The sequence below is a fragment of the Rhea pennata genome, chromosome 5, assembly GCF_028389875.1.
Source record: "Rhea pennata isolate bPtePen1 chromosome 5, bPtePen1.pri, whole genome shotgun sequence".
Lineage (NCBI taxonomy): Eukaryota > Metazoa > Chordata > Aves > Rheiformes > Rheidae > Rhea > Rhea pennata.
This window is the reverse complement of record NC_084667.1, coordinates 682,643-707,689: the sequence shown is the minus strand read 5'-3', so window position 1 is coordinate 707,689 and position 25,047 is coordinate 682,643. Positions and strand designations below refer to the sequence as shown.

Sequence of the window (25,047 nt, the reverse complement as noted above, 5' to 3'; positions counted from 1 at the left end):
GCTTTTGGGCCTTGAAATTAAGAGGTCCTTAGAGCCAATAGCTTTTTGAAAAGTCAGCTTTTTCTCCTGCAGACTGTCCCATTCATGCAGAACAGCTGTACCACAGAGGCAGGATCATGCTGACTACTGATGAGAGCTTCTTAAAACTGTAGTATTTAGCAAGTATTTCTTGTTTAAAAAAATAATGAGGAAGAGTGTAGCAAGTAAGATAAAGGGAAGCAAATGTATGAGCTGAAAAGGCTATGAGATGGATTTTCCTTGGAATTTCTGCACTTAGCCATCAAATCCTGGGGGGAGGGGGAGGCACCACACTGCTGATCACAATGAATGAATGAAATGGATGAATGATTGGAATATGGCACTTAATAGGCAGATATACCTGAACTTGGGCTTTTCCCTGAAATTCAGGAAAAGCTTCAATCCTTGGGCCTGTGCATTAGTCACCCAAACAAACAGGAGAGGTCTGCATGAAGCAGTGCAGAGCAGGACAGAGATGTAAAGAAAACTGAGAGCAGAGGAAAAGAATGGTGAAAAGAGATGAGGAGGAAGCTAGAAAGAGAGGGGAGGGTTTCTTCTGGTGGGTGTTTGTTTGTTGATGGTGTTTTCTTTTTTCCAGGAAACAGAGGCTGAGAAGGTTTTAGCTTTAAAGAGTTTCCTGGCTTCTTCTGTCTGATCTTTCCTGAGTTTCCCTGGATAAGCCTGAGAAGCATTTACAGGAGGACAGAATCCATGAGTAAGCTGGGAGCAGCTTGTGCTGCTTTCAGTGCCATACAAATTCTGAGCTCACGTTCCCCAAGCTCAGGGAGGCATTCTCCTCTTTCTATGGTGAACACAGGGTCTCCTGGATGACCCAGCTCTGATGTGCGGTTTTCAGATGCTCTGATTATGTGTGCACTGGAAACTGTGTTCCAAACTATTTAGCAGCGAAAGGTCTCCATTTTACAGAAAAGGGGATAATTTTGCAGCTCTTCAGCATAAAAAACATAATCTGTCACGCTAATAGTCCTTGGCTGTTTCTTTGTATCTCTCATCTAAAGGCTTTAAAGTGCAGTTAGATCTTAATGAATTAAGACTCATGATCCCTGTAGAAGATAGATTTGGTGCTCATTTCATTTGCAGAGAGGAAAACTAAGACACAGAAAGGAAGTGATCTGCTCTGCAAGGCCATATATGAAGGCTTAGAACAAATCCAGACAGTGATCTTTTCACCAGCCATTCTGTCTCTTGTTTTTTTTAAGTCACTTTTTAGGTAAATCTTGTGCAATGACATCAGTGAGGTCCAAGCAGGTTTTTTAGCTCAGACATAAATATTACCTAAAGTGAGGAAAGCACTTCTAATAGGCAACAGTTCAGAGCAAGGCCTTGTCCATTTGATTATCCTATCTTTTGCCCTTTTCCTCTGGACCACATAATCTGTGGTGCACAACAGACAGACTTGCCTCAAATTTATACTCACCTACAGACAGGTCCATGTGAACCCCTGCATGTGCACGCCCTGCTGCAGGGACTCGCAGCACCCCCAGCTGCTGCAGAGAGGGGGAAGCTGTCCCTTAGCCCCCCTTGCCAGCAGCCGGGCTGGCAGTGTGACCGCCAGCCACTGGAAGGCTGCTGGAATTTCGATGAGTTAATCTCATCACTTTATCACAAGGCACTTATAGAAATTACAGGGAGCTATGAGCAGCTCGTTGTGCTGGCAAGCAGCCACAGGACCCATAAAAGAAATTGAGAGACCAAAAAAAAAAAAAATCAGAGAACTTTGCTAAAGTTTTGGAGACAAGTTCTCTTGGTAATGCTGATTATGCCATCCCTGGTGACGGCCTTGTTTCCTGCAAAAATGACAGGCACTGGCCCCAGCCATAGCTCTTAGTCTCTGCCACACAGAACACGTTGTGGGGCTGGATATAAAACTCCATGTACTTTGGTGGCATTATCTTGGGGTGATTTACTGTGAAGCGGGTGCAGTGGGCCTCACCTCTTTGCACTGGTAAGAGGGGCTGTAAGACACCGTGGCGGCCTCTGACTGGACACAGTGTGTGGATGGGGCACACGAGGCTGTGTACAGTGGGAAGGCAAAAAGGCATGCTGAAAGGGACATCCCACCAATGCTGGGTGTATTTTTTTCACCTGTGCTTACCAGCTAACCACCTGTCCTGCAGCACCACGTGGTGGCTATGGCTTTGCTACACAAGAAAGGGAGCCTGCCCAGTGCCCTCCCTCCTCTGGCTCTGCTGCTGTAACAGTCGTGATCCAAGCGCAGAAGTGCCCGTGACTGCTGCAAATTCAGGCTGTACATACACTATGTATACACTGCTCTGTACCTAGTCTGATGCTATCACAGTTCAGTTGTGGTGTCTAGGCTCTGCAGACTGTATCCAGTACTTTGCTTGTCGAGGAGAACCTTGGGCTGGAGGCACAGGGAACCTGGGGGATCTGTCTGACACAGCAGGAGGGCCCTCATGTTGTCAGATGGGGGTTCTTACTGCCTCCAGTTGTTGTAAGGGTTGTTTCTTTAGGTGTACTGTGTCTGTGTTATGGGGCAGCTTTTTTGGTCTTTGGGCCACAAAACATGAAATCTAACAGACCTGTAGAACTCTGGGCCTGGTTTTGGCAGGTGAAAGGCAGGCATTGAAACAAAGGCAATACTCTCCAAAGTAAGACCCTGTTCTAATTTTGTCTCAATTATATTCCTCTTCTGTTCCTTCCTGTGTGGGGTACAGCAAGTGTCAGATCCTGAGGTAAGGGACCTGTACTTAGAGGTCTGCAGTGTGCTCAAGCTCCATGTCTAGAGCAGGAGCTTATTACCTTGAGATCAAGCCTGAATCTCAATTTTCAGCTCTCTGAGAACCTTGATACATTGCTGCCTATTGAAATTCAGTTCCTGCACAATGACGAAATATAGTCTGAATGGAAGCAACTTGTGCAGCACACCCTGCTCCTGCAAACAAACTGCATTTTGGGGACAGAGGAGCAGTGGTGAGGAACATGATGGCTTTGTGGTAAGATGAGAGTCTGACAAGATAAGAGAGGATGTGGAAGGGTCACACCTAGCCGGCACACCACCCTTTATGCTTTGGGGTTTGTGTGCTCCTGGGATTTGACTTAGAATGGGCCAGCCATGGTATGAAAAATCAGCTCGTGCCACCTTGCTTTTGAATCTCATTGCTCTATCTGTCTTTCCACTCATATTTTGAATAGGCTTTGCAAGTGTTCACTTAGCCTCATGGTCTAATCATGTCCCCCGGAGACGGTTATCTATTAGACATTGGTCCTTAGGCAGAGGAATGAAGGGTCTCGTACAACACAGAAATTCCTTGCAGAAGTAAAGGAACAAAAGTCAAGGCTGTTCTGCCCCATGCTATTAATCTGTGAGCTCCCTTTCTGATCTCCTGATGACATATGAAGTCCAGAATTGCTGTCATCTACAGTCCTTCCTAGTGCTCTGAATGAACTCTTGAATCTTAGTTTCCCATTCTAAAAAGAAAAAAAAGAAAAAAAGAAAATTTCCCATTCTTCTGAACTGACTGTTGAGCTCAAAAGTGCTTTTTGGAGCTGCTTGTTTTAAACAGTAGCCAGACTGCCTTAAATATATTGTCGTTTTCAAGGCATTGAGCTTAAATTTCCAATATTTCTTTACAGCAGATGTTGAGCAACCCTCTTCAGAAACATCATCTTTAGAGTGAATGGCAGGATGGAGAAAGCTGTCTCTCTGTTTTTGGGGGGTTTTTTTGCCTTTTTTTCCCCCCAAGACTAAATAATTATTACATTACACTGATCCAGTGTGATGACACTCACATTCTAATATCACACCTTTGCATGCACGTTTCAGTCACGCTCTTGCCTTATGGTTAAATATGGTGTGACCAGAAATAAATTTGGGATGCTTCTCTGCTTGTTGGGTCTTGGAGGCAGTGTTGTGATGTGATTGCAAATGAAAGGGAATGAGGAAGGAGGCACTGATGATGCATGCTAAGGCATGACAGGAAAGTGCACAAGGACTAATAAAGTGAAACTGGAAAGGATGTTTGCATAGATAGCCTGTAAGATGAACCCAGGGCAGCTATCTTAATCTAGGCCCATTGGTTCCCTGTACTGTGACAGATGGCAGGAGGACAAGAGGGAAGAAATGTCATCTCCCAGGTCTTAGAACCCAAATAAGGCAAAAAAGGACAAATGTCATCCATCCTGCAGACACGTGGCAAGACTGGCAGCATGGAGAATGCTGTTGGTATCTAAACCTCCAGAGGTTTAGATCTATCTCTCCAGAGGTCCCTTCCAACCTTACTGATTATATGATTCTATGAACGGCTCTGACTTGCAGCCCTGAAATGCAGAGAATGGGCCAGGTTATCAGCAATGCAGCACCAGGGGTGATGATGTGCCTGGAGGATACCATGTGCCTGAAAGCCTAGTGTTGCAGTCAGCCCTGGGATAGGTTTCTCCCAGTACAAAATATCAGTACTGCTTGTGCTGAAATGTGTTCTAGTAAGTAGCGACCTGTGCTCTCAAAGAGCCGTCCCCAGCCAGCTAGGGTCTCAGATTATGTGTGTGTGTGCAAATGGCTGAGCAAACATGCATTACACAGACTGCTGGTGGCTGGAATATCTGAGCAGTGCCCATTACAGGCAGAGGAACTGCCAGTCCTTAGACCAGGGGGAGAACACAGCTCCTGGGTGACCATCTCTGTGTTTGATTGCAGGGAATATTGAATACAGCTGTCCGGCCACCAATGAATGTGAGATCACAAAACGGAGGCGCAAGTCCTGTCAGGCGTGCCGCTTCATGAAATGCCTCAAAGTGGGGATGCTGAAAGAAGGTAAGACAGAGTGGAATTCAGAATTGCTCTGTGCCCCCGCAGGACCTAGGACTCCATGGCAAAGTCTTGCAGGAGCTCTTTCAGTAGCTACACACCGGCCCTCTCTGGCTTTCCTACGGCAGCTTTTTACAAGGTTTGTGAAGGAGTCAGGATGGGCAGTAACATACTGCCTGGAGGGCAGTCAAGAGGGGAGGGTAGTTCTAGACGGCAACCTCATGCTAGAATGTCACATCTGGCACTTGCAAATTTGACAGATAGGAGGTTGCTGTGCCGAAGTGGCTTTCCTTTCCTAGAGGAGCCCCAGGCTGGGAGTGTTGCTGTCCTTGCCCCTCAGCTCACTTAGCGGTGTGGGGGAGGGACTCCCACCTGATTCTGACTGGGTTGGCCCGACTTTGTGAGGGAAGGATGGAGTTACTGCAGCACTGTGGCACAGCGTGCAGCAAAGGTTTTGCACCTAGAAGACTTTCTGAAGATGGTGGGAAGCATAGGTTTGTCTGGGAGCTGTGGGTCTTCTGCCCTGCTTGCTCAGCTGTGTTGTGCTCAGTCTATTGATCTGTTTAGTGTTCTCGGAGCAGTGCTCAGCTTCTTTCTTGTGCTGCTTTTCCTCGCTTTCCTTCCCCACCCCCAATCCTTGTCCATTCAAGGTGAATCACAGGGAATTCAGTGGCAATTAAACACATTCTTATGGATTGACTTTAAAGCTTTGTTTCCCTGGGGTCCCTCTGGGAGAGGCAGAGGGAGGAGGGGGAAGGAAGAAGCAGCATTGCATGTAACCCTCTGCATTGCTGTACCTGGCAGAGCACAGTGGCCTCAGTTTGACCACAAAGAACAGCAGCTCGCTGTGGTCTGCGCAAGTCCAGCATGCTGGAGCTAAGATGCCAGCACACAGCTCACTTCCAGGTCACACTGTCTTAGCAGCCAGTAATGATGTCACTTGAGCATACATTGCTGTGCACTGGGGCTCTCATTTCTTGAGAGGCAAGTTGACAGCAGCTAGTGTTGTTAAGAATGTAGATTAAATGTTAAACCCGGTTTTGTTCTTTGATGGATGTGTAGTATCTGTGGTTAAATTTCCTTCTGCCAGAGCTGACCAGTTACTAATGGGAGGAGATGCAGATTGCTGTAGTCTGGCCCTCCCTGACCTTAGTGCAGTGGTGATGGAACCAGAGGATCCTGATCTACTGCTGGAAGGCAGATGCCTATTTTTGGAGTAAGAGAGGGACCACTGGAAACCTACTTCTCTGTGTCTGTTCTGGGAGGGATATATCTCCTTATCCACATGCCATTCCATGCTAGTGACACTGGCTTTAGTGAGAGTGCAGGCTGGTAATGAGAGAGCCTGACCATATGGAGTTCACATAAAATAACCCTGAAGGCATGATGTGGATCCAGTCATTCCACAGAGCATCATCATGGGTCAAGGCTAGTTGGCTCAGACACAGCTCTGTCTGTAGTGCCCTGCATTCAAGCTGTTGAGCATCTCAGAGCTGGCAGCTTGGGGAGCAGGGACACAGGAGCCCCTGCTGGAGTGTCTGCCTGAGCCAGAGCGTGCTGACCCACCAGGGCACCTCAGTGCTACTGATTCCAGGAGCATGACAGAGTCCAGAGCAGGGTCAGATGGAGCATTTGGTGGCTTAGCCTCCATGTTGTGTGAAAACCGTTAACTCCTTCCAGAGCAGAAGTAGGTTGAAAAGCAGCGTACATTCATTCACACCGTGCTGTACCTGAACTCATGAACCCTATGAGATATTACCCATCACAAACTGAAATTTAACTCTAAGGTTGCTTTAGTGCTAAAGTGTCTTTTGTTATTCATGTAGGGCTGAATATTTGGCACCATTACTGCCACTGGTGAAGAGTCGCTTCCTACTGATGTTAGTGTATCTGTGATCCTGCCCATAACTTTTAGAGCTGTGGATTACACAGTATAAAGATTTATTGATAGTAATGGGATACAAGATGACATGATAATATCAAGAGGAGCAGAGGAGCTTGCACTAGCCATCTGCAGACTCTTGTGTCCTAAGACTGAGTGGTTAAGTGATGTAGGATTTTTTATTATTCCTTTTCTTAGTTTCCCCAGCTGTGAAATGAGGCTCATACTGCATTGCTTTGCGAAAGGATTGCAAGAACTGATTTGTCAACTTTATGTGAAGCTTGGTGGAAGTGTGTAAAGTATTAGTGTATGGAATTCAATCAATACACATCCTTAAAAGCAAAATCCCAAAAGGGATAAAAAAAAATGGTTTTATGGTCTTTGGTCTCCACAGAGCCAGGAGTTTCTGGAAAGAGCAAATCCATAATTGACTTTCTGCTCAGAAGTGCAGAATTGACAAGGGATTTTGGATTATAAAAAGTTTATTGGTTTCTTCCATTTCTGATCTGTCATCCTATTAGTTCACCTTCCTCCTTCTCTGCCAGCATGGGAGTGTTCCTTGCTATACATTTCTAGTAGTTTGCCTGTTTTTAAAAATCCCTGATGTCTTGGCTTCCCGAGAGAGACAATCCTGCAGACTTCAAGCGGTCACTAGGATGAAATGTATTTTGATACTCAAACTATGATTTTTTTTTTCCTTTTAATAGTTTCCCTTCCTACTTCCCTATCACCTCAGTTTGTCTCTCTTCTTTGGATTTATCCATGGCAGAAGTCTGTTAACCCATTTTTTTCCTCCTGCTTATTTGCCAGGAGTTTGGGGGAGGAATTGTGGTGTGATAAATGAGAGATCTAGAAACGGATTTCTCTCATGCCAAGTCTCTCCATAATATATTTGGCATTGGGCTGGTAACTTATTTTGGGAGGTTTCTGGATAACAACGTTGTTTTATCTCTGGAAGAGTATGAGACTCCATTAGTACTTACTTAAGGGCTTTATGATTTCTTCTCGGTAAGGAAGGAAAGACTTCTCTAACTATTGTCTTGTACAACATGGTAGGCATGTGGGAGTAAGTCTGCTCTTTGGGAAGAAGGAGCAGTATTCAGAGATGGCAAAAACAGGTAGCAATGATTTCAAGCCTGTGCTTTGCTCCTGAAATGCTTGGCTTGGTTCTGTGGGAGAAGACTCAAGACTGCTTGAGGAGTGCATATGAGGATCACCATATGTCGTCTCCTTCCTCCATCGCAAGAATGGAAGAAAGGAAGGAAGGAAGGATGTAACAAGATGCATGGCTGTATCTGCGGCCCTTTAGTATCTGGGGAGACTGCCCCTAAGACAGCAGTGCAGAGTGAATGAGGATCAGGGCAGGAAGAGAGCCGACAGAGCAATCAATAGGTGTCTCAGATATCCAGGCCACTTTCTTTAAGAGAGCTCCGATCAATGCATTGCAACGAGGGAGCTGCACGGACACCAGAGCCTTGCTGTCTCAAGTTCTGGCGTGACACTGCAGGGCAGGAGAGAATCACTGGGGAAAGTGTTAAGCAGAAGGCTCTGCTGGCAGAGCCCAACTGGCTCAGATATCTGAAATGTTGGCTTGTCTGTCTGCTTGTCTCTCACTTTCCCCTTCCATCTGGAGTGTGCCCCTAGATAGCATTAATTAGCCCCTCATTAGCAGACAGATAAGAGGCCAAGGGCTGCTAAATCTGTAGTCCAAGATTCCTAGTCCCAGTGCTACTATGGAGAGGTGCTGTACCTCTGTAAACCTGCTACTCTCAGCCTCGCCAAGGTGACAACTTGCAGGGAGCCAGAGATGGGATCCCTCCACAAGTTCATAAGCTACAGAAGTACTCACACTCTGAAATAGGGAAACTTGAGCAACCTGTGATACATTGTATCCTCAAATGGAGCGGGTGTTCTCTACAAACCTGCCTGGCCAATGGAGATGGCCTACAAAGGAAAACATACTCTGCAGCTCGCAGGGTCTTGAGAGGCATTGTTCAGAGCTGCATACTCCTGTCTTTGGCCATGCCACCGCTTCTCTTTGCACCCAGCATTGTCTGTCTCCTGCCCATGATGGCCAAAGTGTAGCTGTTTAACTCTACATTCTAAATCTAGATTGCTACTTCTCTAGGATAATGGATAAGATAATTTCAGAGGTTTGGCAGGTCTCTTGAAATCTTACTATGCCTTGTCAGCTTTGGGAAGAATATACCCTTGCCATTCATGCTCTATTCATCCTTGGCCTTTCAGTTCTATGGCAGTTTGTTTGTCTGTGGATGTAATTTCAGATGACCCATGGCTTATGTAAGTGAGATTAGAGGAGAAGGGTTTGATTTTGGACATTGATGGGTTAATCACGATCTCCCAACCTTGCTCTCCATACTTCTGCTGCCTCTCTGAAGTCAGTCCTGTGTGCCACCTTGCAGAACGTCTCTGTGCTGAGGACTGTGATGTCAGTCTTCCCCTGAGTAAGTCAGTCCATGATAGGGAGCTGTTCTGAGGACATACGAAGAGAGATGGATTATAACAGGTGAGAAGTGATAGGATGTCAAGGTCCCTCAAACCAGAACTCATCTTTGGGTGAAAAAGGGAGTGAGGTGACTTGTTTGGAGGCATTTGGGAAGCTACAAATAGAAAGACAGGCAAGCAGAGGAGGAGCAATACTGGATGTACAAAATCTACAGCAAAGCTGCCCCTGTTTTCCCACATCTGGCAGGCTTCTGGACCACTTTTAGAAGGGCAGCAGCTGTAGACAGATGTCTGTCATGGGCAGACTGGCTGATGTCTGGCCATTTTGTCCTTTGCTGTTGTGTAAGACCTGTAGAAACCTTTTTTTCAGTGGGAACATTTTTGCTTTTTCTAAAGCTCCCTGTTCTATGCACCTCTGCTTCTCATTGCAGATCTGCAAATTCCTAGCAGTGGTCAGGGCTTAGCCCTGCAGTCACTTCCAGCTTTTAACAGAGTAACTTTTTAACCTTCCCAAAACCATGTCCTCTCAGCATTTTCTCCTAGAATGCCGCATTTCCTTTCAGCTCTGCTGCAGAGGGCCTGCTGGGAAACTGCAGAGACCTGGAAAGAGCAAACTGACTCTGAAAAAGAGAACAAAGATAGATCTTTAACACTTTCATGAAGTGTCTGCATATGCATGTGATCACATGTCATATCAGAGAATGACAAACAAAAAAAAAAAGAAAATGAAAAGCAAAGAACTGTCTAAAAAGTCTTGTCCAGACTTTGGGATGATGTTCATTATCCCATTGGCCTTTGAGTCTTGTTTTCCTTCTTAAGAAAAAGAATGTTTCATGTTCATGGACTGGTTGTCTCCTGCTCCCTGCTGGTACTGAGACTTGTCTCATCTGAGTTCTGTGCATGATTAACACCTAAGAGTAATTTTCTGAGATGTGTGAGTGGCTTCTGTCCAGTTCCCAGAAGACAGGGCAAACTCTGTCATTGCTGGTTAGCTTCCAAGAAAGAGGGTAAAGGCCCTGGGGATGTGTTCTGTGAATAGACTAGATACAGCTTGTTTCGGAAAGTAGAAGACATTCTGTAGTCCTCCAGATCTTCAAGCATTTCTTGTGATAGATAGGAGTGGGAATTCCCAGAATAGGAAATACACCCTATATAAGATGCTTTGCCTCACTCTGAATTTATTTAAAGGAAAGCTGTCCTCTGGCCTAGACTCCTGGCTCTGAGGAGTCACCTAGCAGCTATGTTTCTTGTGTGGCGAGGGTAATGCCTACAGATGCAAGGAAAGAAGGTAGAGGAGAGGTTCAGTCAGGACTGGGATACAGAAAAGGTAGGCTCTTTAACACCAAAAGAGAGGGAAGGCATTTGTTTACTTTGTCTACATGCCACTGTTTCTTCCCAGAAGTGTATCTGCTGTGGTAGTAATCCCAGGTATAACCATTCCTTTTCCTGGCTTTGCTCCTTGTCATCGTAATGCATTTCCATGAGAAATGTTAGAGGACATCTTAACATTCAACAGGGCATCCAAATTCTTTGTTAGAAATCCCCAAGCTTCTGGATTCTTATCTGTCTAATCTAATCCATTTCTTACGCACTCATCACTAGAATATGAGGATACCAACACCAAACGTCCAGGTAGTGAAATATGAATCAGAAGTGAACAGAGAAGAGCCATAGAATTTACCCCACTCATCTTTCTATTAATTGTTCCCTCTTTATTCCTGTTTCTAATGCCTGTTCCTGGGAATACTCTATGTCTCAGGAGCTTCCAGCAACCTTTTAACTAACCTTTGTGCTGTCTATGTCTCTGCATGTCAGTAATGTTGGAGGTGGTGTCTACTCCAACATAGAGATGGCAGAGTCTGAAATTTCAAGTGGAGAAAAGAAGTTGCTGTCTCTTTCTCCTTTCTCCTCCTGTTCAAGACCTTGGCTGATCAGGAAACCCTGTAGCCAGTAGAACTTTCCTAAAGTTTAGTCCTAACTCTGCTGTTTCCCTGACCAGCTGCAGCCAGTGGCTGATGTTGTGTTTCCCAAGAAAGCAAAATCTGTCACCTCTGCGCAGGCCTGGCTTCATGAAGTTATAAATTGGGTGCAGTCATCTCATAGCTAAACAAGGGATTCCAAGACATTGGTCATCTCAGACTGCTTCCGCATGATAACTTTGCCTTCATTGTTCACTAAAATCCAGGTAACTGAATCAACAGCAGAGCTCATTTTCAGCAGTGTAACCAAATGCATGTGTTTCATTTCTGTTTTTAAGTGTCCAAATCTTTCAGTGGAGCAAAATGTTTCCAACAACCTCTCTCCTCTCCCTCTTGCTCCTATCCTTCCTTCCAGACCATGTGTTCTCAAAGAGATATTTGATTTCAGTGAAAGCTCAGCTGACATCCCTGCAATATGCTCAGGTTCTTGCTTTGTGCTTCCTGGGAAGGATGAGGGCTCCTCCGGGGATTCTGGGTAATTGGGTTAGTGGCCAGCTCATGTCAGAAAATTAAAAGGCAGCCCTGATCAGGTTGCTGCTGCATGGGATTTAATGGCTTTGTATTTATAGAGTATTCTGCCTGCAGCAGGTGTCAGAAATACCAGTATTGGAGACATCCAAATGAAAGAGAGAATGAAAAATGATTTTTCTTTCTCTAAAATACCCCTGTGTTTTAAAACAGAGGTTTTAAAACAGTCAGGCCCTGTCTGGCCTTTGAAGGCCTCCCTCTGTCCTTTGAAATAGGATCTCCAGGTACAGTGAGTGGCATCTTGATGTCTATATCATCCACACCCAACTATTTTCCAAGGCATGAACTGAGCATGTGATGTGGCTGGAGCTGGGCTGGATGGTGCCATGATCCAGAGCATACAATGCTTTTGGCAGGAGGACTGTAATTCTCCAAAGAGGAGGCCTCCAGTGGATGTGCTATTCACAAAGTGCACATTGGGCTAGTGGCGCTTGGTATCTGTTTTCTGACCACAAGACTGGTGCATCCAGGACTCTTCCCACACCTTCTGCCATACCCAATGGATTATGAATCTGTCTGGTCTGGTTTCCCCCATTCATTTTGAGTCATTGATCTGCCTTGGTGATTATCTAGGTTTTTGTCATACCAAACCAAATCTCTGCTCTATCAAACATGAAGTCTAGCCTCCACTGACGTACATCAGTGTAGGTTCAGAGAGGTATCCTCTCTGCATGATAAATGCTGTGTGCTTTAGAGACCTCTGGAAATGTAACAAGAATCCCCCTCTGCCTTTTTACAGTGCTAACCTTGGCCCAGAACCAAACGTTCTGCTTAGAGCTTTCATAACACATATGGAAAGGAGGAAACTGGAAAAAGCTACAACTATGCAGGGAAGTTTAGATCCCAACTGTTGTGCTACAAGTTTGTAGCCAATTCTGACAACACAGTAGCTAAGATCCTCTCAGGAGCACAAGAGGGGAGTGGGACTGAAAGCATACCCCACTGCTGTACAGTAACTTAAGGCACGTGCATTAACATTTTCACAGGTTCTGGTGACCTACATTTTTTAGTGACTCAGATCTGCTGACACCTTCAACCCCTCCCCCTGACTCATCCCAGAAGTGTGGGTCAGCCCCTGGGCTGCAGAGTTTCCTGAAGCGGTCTTTACTCAGAATCACCTGACAAAGCTGTCTGAGTTTAAGTGGGCACTAGTTCATACTGTTGGAAAAGACACTGCTGATATGAGGACTTTAGGAGAGGCTTTGAGGCTGCAAGGCCTAAGCAGAGTTCCCCTAAGCGGCATGGCTGAACTGTCAGCAGTGTTGGTGACTCTGAGTGACTCCTGGACTTCTGTGGTCTCTGTCACAAGTAAGCTTCTCTCCTTGCACTGGTGGGGACTTGAAGAATGGGATTCTCATATGTTATGTATCTACAAATTTGGTTCTTAGGCAATACTTATGCTCCCTCGGCTGTTCCAAAAGGCTCGTATGCTGTTTCTAATTAGCATCTCTAGGTGCTATACTTGTAGACAGAAGACTGGGCTAGACAAACCATTGGTCTTACTCAGAAGGATATTTCTGATGTTCCCTTGATAGTCAGTGGAGAGAGGTATCTGCCATTACTTCTTCTTAGTTAAGTGTCTTTCTGAGAGATGGTGCTCAGAGCTAAATTGCCAAAGGGGTGTTTGCTGCCTAGAGGACTCTGCAGCCTCAGGTGCAAGTTAACTCATCTAACATTAGACCTTGATAGCTACCTTCTGTGCATCTAGGCTCTCTTGGCACGCAACAGAAAGAAGAAAGCACCTCCACACTCACCTCATCTGACAAACACTTAACTAAGAAGAAGTAATGGCAGATACCTCTCTCCACTGACTATCAAGGGAACATCAGAAATATCCTTCTGAGTAAGACCAATGGTTTGTCTAGCCCAGTCTTCTGTCTTCAGTTTTTCTGGGACTGAGGCTTTGTTGTCATTTAGGATCTTTTGCAAAAGTCATCCTTGAAAAAAGTCTTTTCCTATCAGACCTGTGCCTGTGTCCACTCCTTTCACAGAGCACCCATCAGCCTGTTGCTATGCAGGTATTATCATCATGGGTGATGTAGCCAATAGACCTGCCATCCTGCTTCAGACTGTTTAGAGAGCCAGGAGATTATATGCCTGAACCATAAACACAAGGTGAGTGTGTGGATGTTACTACAAAGAGCTAAGCAAGGTACTAAGGTATTCTTTATTCCCATTTGCCCTAGGGCCCTTGTTAACATCTGGTTTTCCAGGCAGACGGGGAGGGGGTTTGAAGTGAGGGGAATTCAGCATGGGAAGGAGGCTGTATATATGAGGAGCAACAACAGCTATTACTGCAGAGAGACCTCTGCAGAGCTGGCAGCCATGCAGTTGGGATCAGCAGAGGAGGTGAAGGGCCAGGCTGTGAGCTGTGTGAGTTACACTAGATCCTGCATGCCTTGGGCCAGCCATCTGGGACACACTGCGCATGTGTCTGTGTGTGAGGGCCAAGAACACCTTGTGTCACTGCTCCAAAGTACATGACAATTTCTGCAACCAGGTATATCATCAGCTCGCAGGTGTAACCTGTCCCTCTGAGTCCAGGGACTCTACCCAGACTGGCAGCAAAGGAGCTCTCCTACTCAACAAATGTATCCCCAGGAATAGGAATTCCCTAAGAATTAAAGGGTGGCAGGCTGCAAAGGCCTGCTTGACCTGATCTAATCTGTCTATAGGACCTTGTAATGTGGGAGATGGATTTTTGAACTCTACAGCATCCTCCCCTGGCTTTTTTCCTGCCCTTCCACTGCAAGACCTGCCCTAGGCGAGCTAGTCTGCACCACGTTAGTCTCACAGTTTCTCTAGGCCATGCTGACCTGCAACCCTAGATTACAAATGACTGAGGGATCTGCACCAGCCATCTACCAGAAGATTTTCTGGGGAATGACATGTATTGTGTCTTTTCCCATGCTGGAATCTCAAAGTAATAAGAAAGGGCCTGTTTGGATTTCAACTGCTCCATCTTTTCATTAGATACTGATTTTTTTTTTTTTTCTTTCCTGTAACCTTTTTCTTTTCCCTTCTTGGCAAGCCTAACCTTTATGGTCACTTTGACTATCTGTTTCCTTGACATGCCTCCTCCTGGCTCAGTTGTCCCATTGTCACATCCTGTCGTCTCTTGAAGATCAGACTGAAAGGGGAAAGGAAAATTCTCCATAAGACACTTTGGGCACAATGCTTCTCCCTTCCTCTCTTCCTAGCTCTCAGCCTACCCCATCCAGTTTCCTTTGGCAGTGCCAGTCTGTGTACTTTAGACTGCAGCTCTTGGGGAAAGGGACATCTCTATTACCTGCAGAGCACCACCCCAGTTCAGGCCCCAGGAGAGTAGGTAGGCTGCATTGGTGCAGAAACTTCAGCTTACTTTGTAGGTAGGCAGTGGCCATAGGACATGGCTTGTATATCTAGAGGGAGCTAGGCAAGGGCAGCCCTAGTGCATTGCTCTCAGGCGAATACTTGCCTTGTATTCCCCTCATTTGCACCCTTCTCAGCCTGAATACATACTGTACCGTGCAAGCCCTGTAGTTTAGCTCCTCTGCTAGCTCTTCTGGTGAGATGGATATTTCTGTTCCTATCAATTCATGAGCATGTGATAGGACTCAATGGAAAGTGAGGTGAGGCTAGTAATTTGACACGACAGCTGATATTGGGCCTAGACTGCATTTCCCACTGGCCAGGGTTTAGCTTCATGGAGCTTTTAAGAGTATTTTTAGTCTCCAGAAAATAAAAGAGAAACTAAATCTGACTGTGTGCTGTTACCTCTGCATACTCGGCTATTTTTACTTCCGACAGACTGGGCCTGGGTCCAGCTTTTAAAAAAAGCTGGAATTATTTTACTTCCATTAAGAAAAAAATCCCAAAGCCTGATGTTATCAAGTCAGCAAGGGGACACCTGATCCCAAACTTGTCGGGCAGACATCTCTCTTAGGGGCATGTCAGAGAAATGCAGGGAGCTTGAACGGATCAGCAGATAGCTCTCCCACTGCAGAGGCTTGATGCTGGCACAGACCTTTCTGCAAGAGCACTTGGAACAAGAGTGGCACCAACAGGACACTTGGAAAACTGACAGCCTTACCCCAGGTTGGATGCTGAGCTGGAAAGTCCTGCCCAAGTCCCAGCCCCTGCACTCCTCCCTGCTAGGTTCTGGTGAGCTCCAGCAGCCTGAGGAGCCGAGAGTACACTGCAGGTGTGTTGGCACTCAATATATACTGCTGCCGCAGCTACATGCCTAGGTCAGATGGCTGGCAGGGCATCTATGCACGGGTCCTTCAAGGTGTGACAGCATTGAAAAACTAGCATTTCCTTGCAACTTCCCTAAAGGTGGGTTAGCATGGGGTGGTAGAATCATAGAATCAGTAAGGTTGGAAGGGACCTCTGGAGATCATCTAGTCCAACCTCCCTCCTCAGCAGGGTCACCTACAGCATGGTAGACATGGTTGCATCCACCAGGCCTTGAAGTTCTCCAGAGAAGGAGACTCCACCACCTCTCTGGGCAGTCTGCTCCAGTGCTCTGTCACTCTCACAGGGAAGAAATTCCCCCTCATGCTCAGGTGGAACTTCCTGTGCTTCAGTTTCTGCCCTTTGCCTCTTGTTCTGTCACATGGGACAACTGAAAAGAGTTTGTCCCCTTGACACCTTCCCTTCAGGTACTTGTACACATTGATAAGATCCCCCCTCAGTCTTCTCTTCCCCAGGCTGAAGAGGCCCAGCTCTCACAGCCGTTCCTCAGAGGGCAGGTGCTCCAGCCCTCTGATCATCTTCGTAGCCCTATACTGGACTCTCTCCAGTAGCTCCATGTCTCTCTTGTACTGGTACTCCTCAAACTTTCTTCTATACTGTTGCACCTCATAGCAGGTTTGAAGGAACCCTCCCTTCTCTGCTGCTCTAGCAGTCCCTGTCTCTCTACTGATATTGTCAAGAAGGGGGAGTCCAAGAGTGCCTATGATGGTGACAGTTTTGCAAGATGAGTGCCTTCTTTCCTGGGAAATGGCCAGTTACAGTCCATGTGAAAAATGGCTTTTGCAGGAGATGGAGGGCCACTGCTTTCTCTTGCTGTTGGCTTGATAACAGGCTGTGGCAGCAAATCCTATGTGAGATTCTTAGGTAAGGACTGGCTGCATCTCATAAGTGGGCACTGCACCTTGCGATTAAACCTCAGATGGCTACACAGTTGGTGTGAAATCTGCTCTTGAGAATGCAACATATGTACCACTCCCCCTTTCTATACAACCTACCTCTCTCATCTCCTTTCTCCTCATGCCCTCTTTCATTCACATCTTGGTTTATGTCCTCCTCCATTTCTTTCTCCACTCATTGCTTTCCTCCATGCTGTTTCTCTGACCTCACTCACTGTGATTCCCCACTCCCTTTTCATGTTCCTCTCAGAACTGCATTGTAACTGTCCACCTGTGGTATCTTAAAATCATCCACCAAGCAAATCAAAGTAAAGCAGCAGGCATTAACAAGCCATCTGAAAGTCACAGCTCGGTATCAGATGCTCATTTTTGGCTGTGCTCTTTCCTGCCATTTAATATGACCCTTTAAATTATCAGATCTTTGGAGAAGGGCTCACCTCTGTAGTGTCGCAGTCAGGGACTTGAAGGTGCCTTTGTTTGCTTAGCACCTGGGGGTCACTGCATTCAGCATCTGGCACTGGGACAGAGTACGCAAAGGTCACACTATTCACCAGCTCTAAGGCTGGAGCTGATGACGACAGGGTAGAAGAGTGGCTTTGCAAATGCTGATTGAAAACATTTGTTCACGCAGGATGGGGAACAAGAGGAGGACAGATACTTGTTCAAAATTAACAAGCCAAAGTCCTTGGGCGAACAGACCTCTATCTGCTCAGTGAAGGAAGGAGGGATGGAGGGTAAATCTCCTTGCATCTCTCTTATCTTTTTTTTTAATGCACTTAAGTCCTTTGTGTCCTTATAATCTGATTGAGGGTCCCTAATACTGCTGCAACCTGTGCAGTCTTCCCTCTGCCAAGCACTGGAGATGGCATGCCTATTTCTCTCTCTCTCCTTGGGAGTAGGAAAAGATTTCCTTCCCCCATTTCCTCCCTACTCCTCTCAGTTTACCCCTCTCCACTGCTTATCAAACTGCACAGCAAATGCATTCTGGACAGCTGTGTGCTGGTTTCTCCTGGGCTGAGAATGGGTGTCTCCCTATTCCAATGACATCCTTCCCACTGGTGTAAAGGAATGGATTTTCCTGTGATCCTTCTTCTGTGGGGGGTTATGAGAAGCTGCAGTTCAGGACTGAAGTTCTGCAACCCTTTCTGGGTTCCTCTACTCTTGACCCTTTTCATGTTCATACCTGGTTATTTGGTGTTCTGTCACTTTCTGGAGTTTGTGTCCCTCCTTTGTGTCCCTCCCTTCATTGCTGGCTGTAAGTAGGTGTTATTCACTCAGCAGAGCATGGTGTAGAGGTCTTCTTTCCTGTGAAACCAGTGCACATTTATAGAGAGGAAGAAATCACAGGGTGCAAATGAGGGTCTCCCATCTAATTCAGGATTTTGTTAGTGCTGTTCCTCAGGGATCTCCCTGGCTGTCCTTTCTGAAATCACTCTGAAACATGTTGGGGTTCCCAGGAAGAAAGCTCTCTCCTGCTGGGAGTAGAGCTAAAAGAAACAGTGGGCAACATTTTTTCAGAAATACTTTGATCTGAATTCACCCATTCTGCTTAGTCTATTTTCCCTTACATGTCATCCTCCAATTGCAGCCCCTGCAGCAGCAGTTTCTTTGCTCTAGAGAGCTCATGGCCTGCTCCTTCTTGCTTCTTCTGCACAATAGGAGCAGCAGGAATATGAAAAGGAAGCAGTTGTACAGCATTTATAACATAATGCCTATGAGCTTCTGACCCAACACTTCGTAGCTTAAAGGTAGTGCCACGTAGATTGCCACGTGGGTGTTGTTACTGCCACAGAGGCCTTGCTGTCAGGCTGTCTCACTGAAGGCTGTAGGCCTGTAGGCAGTTCGGTGTTGGTTGTTCTTGTTGTGGGGATAAGCTGTTGTACTGCTTGTTGATCATGCTGGTTTGGGTGCTCCAGCTGTGAAGAGTGCCAGGATCCAGGTGTTACAGCAAGTAATGGTTTCATGTGGTGCAACTGGGGGTGGTATGAGCACAACAGAAAGTAATTGCTCCTTTCAGTGACACAGTAAGTATAGTAATGCCATAGTAAATGTGGCATTAGTTTAAAATATGCAGTATAACTGACAGATGTGTGCTTTTTTCTGGGGAAGAATATTTGTCAGCAGATTTTTCAGACATACAAGTTGTTTAAAAAGCATCGCTAAAACTAGTTTGGAGTATTTGCTTTTAGTTGTGTTTATGCAGTGGATTAATTTCAAAATATTAATGGCTCAGCATGATTAGTAAGTGTATTGCATATATGGTTCCTGTGATCTGACAAGGATCTCGTGCATATTTCTAAGGAAGTACTTGTACATGCAAATTCAAAATTTTGCTTTATTTGAATGCTACTACATGTAACTTGAAAGATTTTTTTGCAATGGCTGTTTCTCCCAGCAACACAGAGTTACCCTGGATTCACAGGAACTGATTACAAAAGTCCCTGCAGCTGGCTAGAAATAGCTGACAACTGGACAAGTATCTATGGGCTTTTTTCACAACTCATTTTTAATATGTCTTGTATGGATAGAGCAGTTCAACTGCTGTTCTTGTTCAATTGGTTACTGATGCTGCTATTATCTTTTACATGGGGATAGTCACTGGGAACTGTTTGATGTGTTATTTGCAGTTTGATTCACTGTATTTTGAAAAACATGCAACGAATTCTTCAGTGTCTCCCTAGTTCAACTTTATCATTGCTTCATTGTATAGGTTGTTTCTATTTATTTGAGTTCTACTTTTATCACAGTTGCCTCACTTGATAAAACCTGAAACATCTTTGTTGTATTCATATTTCGTAATCCATTTGCTATAGGTAGCATTTTTTAAATACAGACAGTGAGAGGTCACAGAACATTTAACTTCTCATTCTTAAGAACAGTCTAAAAGCTTACTATTACAACTGCAGATTTGATTGACATTTCTTGTCTTTCTTCTTAAAAACAAGATCATCTAGAGGTCATCAAGCTTTGAAGCTTTTCATTTGCCCATCAGATACAAGAATTTGAATGGGTTAATTTTTGTTTTCATTAATGTTCTGAAGAAAGCTAATGTTAGATATTGTTAGAGCTGGAGGGAGTCTATCTGGCATTATTGAGATTGGTAGGTTCAGCTGAGATTCTCAAGTGTTTGGGAGAAGAAAGCTTCTGAGGAGTGCAGGGAATTTATTATTTAGCAATTTTTAGCATCTAAATGTGAAGGCTCCCTGTAGTACTAACGAGTCATGAGGATTTATCTTCTGTTTTACCTGCAGGTGTTCGCCTGGATCGAGTCCGTGGAGGCCGTCAAAAATACAAAAGGAGACTGGATTCTGAGAGTAGCACTTACTTGAGCTTACAGATCCCTCCTCCAGCTAAAAAGCCACGTATGTATCAGTCTTGAATTGTGGGCCCCTGAGCAACCATTCAGCTCCTTTTTATTACTGGTCTCACAAAACATACAATGGAGTGGTTGTCACTTCTGGTTCCAGTATCAGTCAAAAGTACCAGGATTTTATTCTTATGATCATAGTATGTAGGTAAACAAGGTACATCTGAGGTATAGCAGGGGCACTACATTTATTGTACCTAAGGTTAAATGCCAGAGATTTCCTAAGAGACCATATAAATTCGTTTTCTAATCTTTTCCTGCGTCTTAAGCCATGTTAGCCAAATTGGCCCTGCACTGATTTCTCTTTTCTGTATCGCCAACAGTTCTCTAAACTTCTCCAAGCGCTACCAGTTGATTATTCATTTCTCACCTTCTCCAACAGTTGTTGACCTGTGTGAGATAGTGGTTGACAACCTTACTTTCTGGTTCTGTCATCCCTGTACAGACCTTATTTGTCATAGAAAGATTGCTACAGTTTGTGTATCTGCAGTGTAGTCTCCTGTTGTAAACAAAACTATTTCTGAGGTCCCATGGCCTCTCTAGCCATACCTTCTCCCAGGAAGACCCTTCTAGAAAGGGCTGTTATGAGACCTGATATTCTGAGAGATACAACAACTTCTTCTTTGAAATGTGCAGTGACTAAGATCGTCTCCCACTTGCTGGTGGCAGAGCCAGAGAAGATTTATGCCATGCCTGATCCAACCATGCCAGAGAGTGACATCAAAGCCCTGACAACCCTCTGTGACCTGGCAGACAGGGAACTGGTGGTGATCATTGGCTGGGCAAAGCACATCCCAGGTAAACAGGGGAAATCATGAGACCTGTATGTGAATGGCAAAGGGAGTTGATTATTTATCACTGTGCTCATCAGTTTGTTTTCCGCCAGGATATTGACATATAGCAACTGTCACAAAAAACTGCTTGTGGTGAGCTCTCATTGGTTACAAATTACAATGTAGCACATGGTATAGGTGCATAAATTCATGACTGTACATGTATGTGCCCTGGGATTAAGCAGTAGGCTTTGAGATGCTATGGTAGAGTAATTGGTTGTACCAGGCATTGAGTGGCACAGAGAAAATGCTTGGGGTAACAGTGCTTGGGATTGTAGGGTGGACTTCAGAGATTTTGCGCTGCGTCTGCATGACCTGGGTCTGTTGTGTTTATAGATGAATAAATGTCATAGCAGTGACTGGACTTTATTGCTAATGGCAAGGCAGGTTGTCTTATCATTTGTCTGTAGTCGGCATTCTTACCTAGAGTCAGAAGAATTTTTTTTTCATGCTGGATTGCACTCCATTGGGCTGGGGGATGTACCCACTACTGTCAATTAATTTCCAGGCTTCTGTGCTGAAAAATAATGAGGACAACTTGTTGGCAGTGTGACTGGTCTCTGACTATACCCGTCAGGGCTGGCTGACTGTACCAGTCAGGATGCCTATGACATAGCAACAATCTTACACCTGCAGGTAGGGTGTAACAGTAATAGGACCCAGACTGATGGAGCAGTCATGGCCCTTGATGATGTTCAGGAAGACAAAGATGCAGACTGGGCAGGGAAAATGGCTGCTCTGATGGACACACTTGGGGGGGACAATCCCCCTCACCCCTCCCGTCAAAATAAGGTGGGCTGGACTTGGATGAGGGTTGGTTGGGCAGGGAGTTTAAGGAATGTCCTTGTGGTTTCCGTGACTGCTTTCTGGAAGATTACTGTACAAGCAGCTCAGTAGAGCTTTCTCTTGCCTTCTGTCCTCCATCCTTGAGTCCAGGAGAACTTCTGATGCTTAGCCACAGGGTTTAAATAATATTGCACGTTGTCTGTTCTTCTGCTGCATGGGTCTGTATTCTCTTGCTTTGCTTCTTGGCTTTAAGTTCCTTTTGTGAAGTATTTTAGCATGAGCAATCATACAGGTTAGTTTTACCCTATATTTAGCTTCTCTCTGTAGCCTCTCTTGCCTTTTTGGTGGTTGCTCATCTTTTCCTAGAAAGGAGTATTTCTCCTATGATTCAAAGGTTAGTAGCTTCCTGGGCTATATGGAATAGGGACTGTAATGCTGCAGGACTAGAAAGTCTGGAGAAACTTTCTGAGGACAGAGTTTCTGAGTAGAGGTTAATCCCAGTGGTGCCCTTCTTATATGAGATCTGCAATATCTGCAGGGATTACACCCCTCACTATGTTGGAATCCATCTGGGGCTGATTCATCACAAATGGGCTTACACTGCCGATTAGGGAACTTAGCCTGGATTGCTCTACTAACCCAGTACTTGGGGTGTTAACAGGAATGGTATTAAAGCAATGCAATTAGCTGCTGTTAAGTGAGATGCTGTTGTCTGTTCTCCTAACCTTGGCAGTTTCTGTGTGCATGGGATGTTCTACTGTAATTCCCTAGCTTGCAGCTGTGGGTTGCACATAGGATGCTCATCTCTTCCTGCGGTTTTCTAGCCTGCCATGGCGATTATCCCAGAACAGAAGTGTAATAGTGAGATTACTCCTGCACTGGGACGAGGTCTCTCCTTTCTGAAAGGCAGGCAATAGCTGCTATCATCTCACTTTCCTCTATTTTCCTTTCCCCTGCAAGACAGGAATAGCCATCAGCCTAGCACTGTCAGAATGGGCAGTATCTTAATGGGACTGTGTATACAGGGGATGGCTCAGGGATTGTTATGCCAGGAAGCAGTACCAAAAACCAAGCATAATGAAAGACAATTCACAAAAAGGCATCCCTGTACTTGTGAACCTGTACTAAACATACTGCACTAGGCAGCAAGGGGGCAGAGCAGGGCAGGGCCAGGAGTTAGGTGTCTAGATGCTGCATGTCCCATATTTCAGCCTCTCAAGGATTTTGAGTGAAACGGGACCTTTTGCTTCCTGTGTGCATGAACTCTTAGACACAGGGAACATGGACAGAGGAACAACAGCCACGTATTCCTGCCTCTTGTTCTCGCTGGATGGAATTAGTAAGGAACAGTGTGACATAAGTGCAATACCAACTTTTCAGGATCCCAAGTGTCAATACAAACTTCTGCCCCACAGTGTTAGCAAATAAAACCAGTTAAACTTAAGGCCACTCTCCCATAATAACAAGAAAGCATGATTTAATGGTGTTCAGCAAATGTTAGAGCTCAATAGCCAGCACGGAGTTGTACCCTTCTGTATGAAGCCCCCTCACCACCACTCACTCTCCCTCTGAACTAATTATCTTTGAACAACTTCTATCTTTTCTGTATATCTTGATGCAGGGAGACAAGACTTCTCCTGAGGGGTGACGACGAAGGCTCTCCCAGGATAGCGGTTGTGCTGTTCTCACTAGGAAGACAATAGTACTAGCACAGAATGAAATATGGCAAGTGGAGTGACAGCAGCTGTGTCTGGAGTGGCCTCAGATCCTATAATTACATCTCCCTTTATTACCTCTGCTAATGGCCCTCCAGGATGACAGAAATGATAATAAATTAACAGATTATGAACTCCACTTGCCACAAATTATATGGCTTTTTTCTTTTTCTTTTTTTTTTTTTTTTTTTTAATTCTGGGAGCTCCCACTGCCAAACCATTGAAATAAAAAAAAAATCACAAAAAATAAAAAACATGACATACTAGCTATTGCAAATAAAGCAGCTTTCCTCAGCCTGCACCTGAGGAGGAGAGAAACATGTATGCAGCTCTGTGCAGTTTCAGGATACATTTTGGGTAGCCTCTGGATGGTGGTAGAGTATTCAGCACCATTCAGGATAAGACCTGAAGAGCCTAAGAGCTAGGAGAGAGGTGACCAAAGGACTGCTTTTGGTTGGCAGCAAAGGAGAGATTCCAGGTGCCAGAAGTTGTGACAGCAGCTGCATAGTTTCCCCTACCACAAGGCTAATCCCATCAGTTCCCTGTGCAGCAAGGGGGAGACTTAGGGAGACCAGATCCTGAGCCCTGGAGCTGCATCAGTTTGTGCCTGGATTTGCTCACGACAGCTCCATTCAGGAGCAGCAATAAAAGTACTAACTGTAAGAGGCAAGGGCAGAGGGGCAGAGGAAAAGGGTAAGGATGACATCTGTGCAGAGCTCATAGCTTCAGCAAGGATGGGATCTGCCAGGAGCAGGGGTATGTGGATCACAGGCTGTGCTGCACAGAAGTCTCACAGTCACGGAGCTGGAGCTGGATTTGTAGCTTTTCTCTCCAGTTGCATGGACTCCTCTTTAGCTGCTCCCTCTGGCACTCCTCACCAGTGGTTTATCGATTCTTCCCTCCCACCCACTGCTCCCCTCAGACCTTGCACACACAACACGTGACAGCTGATTGGTATCTGTTAATTAATGTGGCCTCGGGCCTCTTTTCTATTCAGTGGCCTGATAAGGGAAATTGGATGTCCAAGGGCTGCCAGGCCATTATCACCCTTTGCTTCCCCTGGCAACACAAACACAAAACATGGCGTAGTGATAAATAAATACCACTAACCCACCTTTCTGCCTTCCTTTCCCCAGCTGAGATAGTGCAGATAGAAAAAGAGAAGCCACAGTCAGTCAATATAGCAATCATCAGCTCTTTTGTTAATTGCCAGCTTGATAACAAGAGAAATCAAATGATCGCCATGGTGGCTGGCTACCTAGGTTCCAACACTGGGCCCAGAGTTGTGAGCAGGGAGGGCTGTAGGATAAAGGTGTCCTGCTGAGCCTAGCAGCGCTGGGAGGCTCCTGGAAGTGAGCTCACAGACCTCTAAAGGAGAGTAAGCCCAGAGACTTAATAAGCACTGGAGAAAAAACTGGCAGAGGAGGCTATCCCAGCTGAGGGGTGCCTGGCTGTTCCATTCTCTCACAGCCCCTGGGAAACTGTAGACACATGGAGCTGCCAAAGAGCAAACACAGCCACTGCCTTTCAGGAGTCAGCGGGAGCTGCCTAG

At 45.6% G+C, this 25,047-nt stretch overlaps 1 protein-coding gene across 5 annotated transcripts in view; it reads left to right on the top strand.

Annotated features, from left to right (window-relative positions):
* ESRRB (estrogen related receptor beta) overlaps window positions 1-25,047 on the top strand; it is a 131,516-nt gene that overhangs the window by 94,068 nt on the left and 12,401 nt on the right. For 3 of the 5 annotated variants that reach the window (XM_062575969.1, XM_062575973.1, XM_062575968.1), the window contains 3 exons: window positions 4,697-4,813; window positions 20,046-20,156; window positions 20,798-20,959. In XM_062575969.1, the coding sequence (XP_062431953.1) occupies window positions 4,697-4,813; window positions 20,046-20,156; window positions 20,798-20,959 (390 nt within the window). Of the gene's footprint in view, window positions 1-679; window positions 734-4,696; window positions 4,814-20,045; window positions 20,157-20,797; window positions 20,960-25,047 lie in introns of those variants that run through there. The other 2 variants (XM_062575972.1, XM_062575970.1) reach the window with 2 other exon arrangements.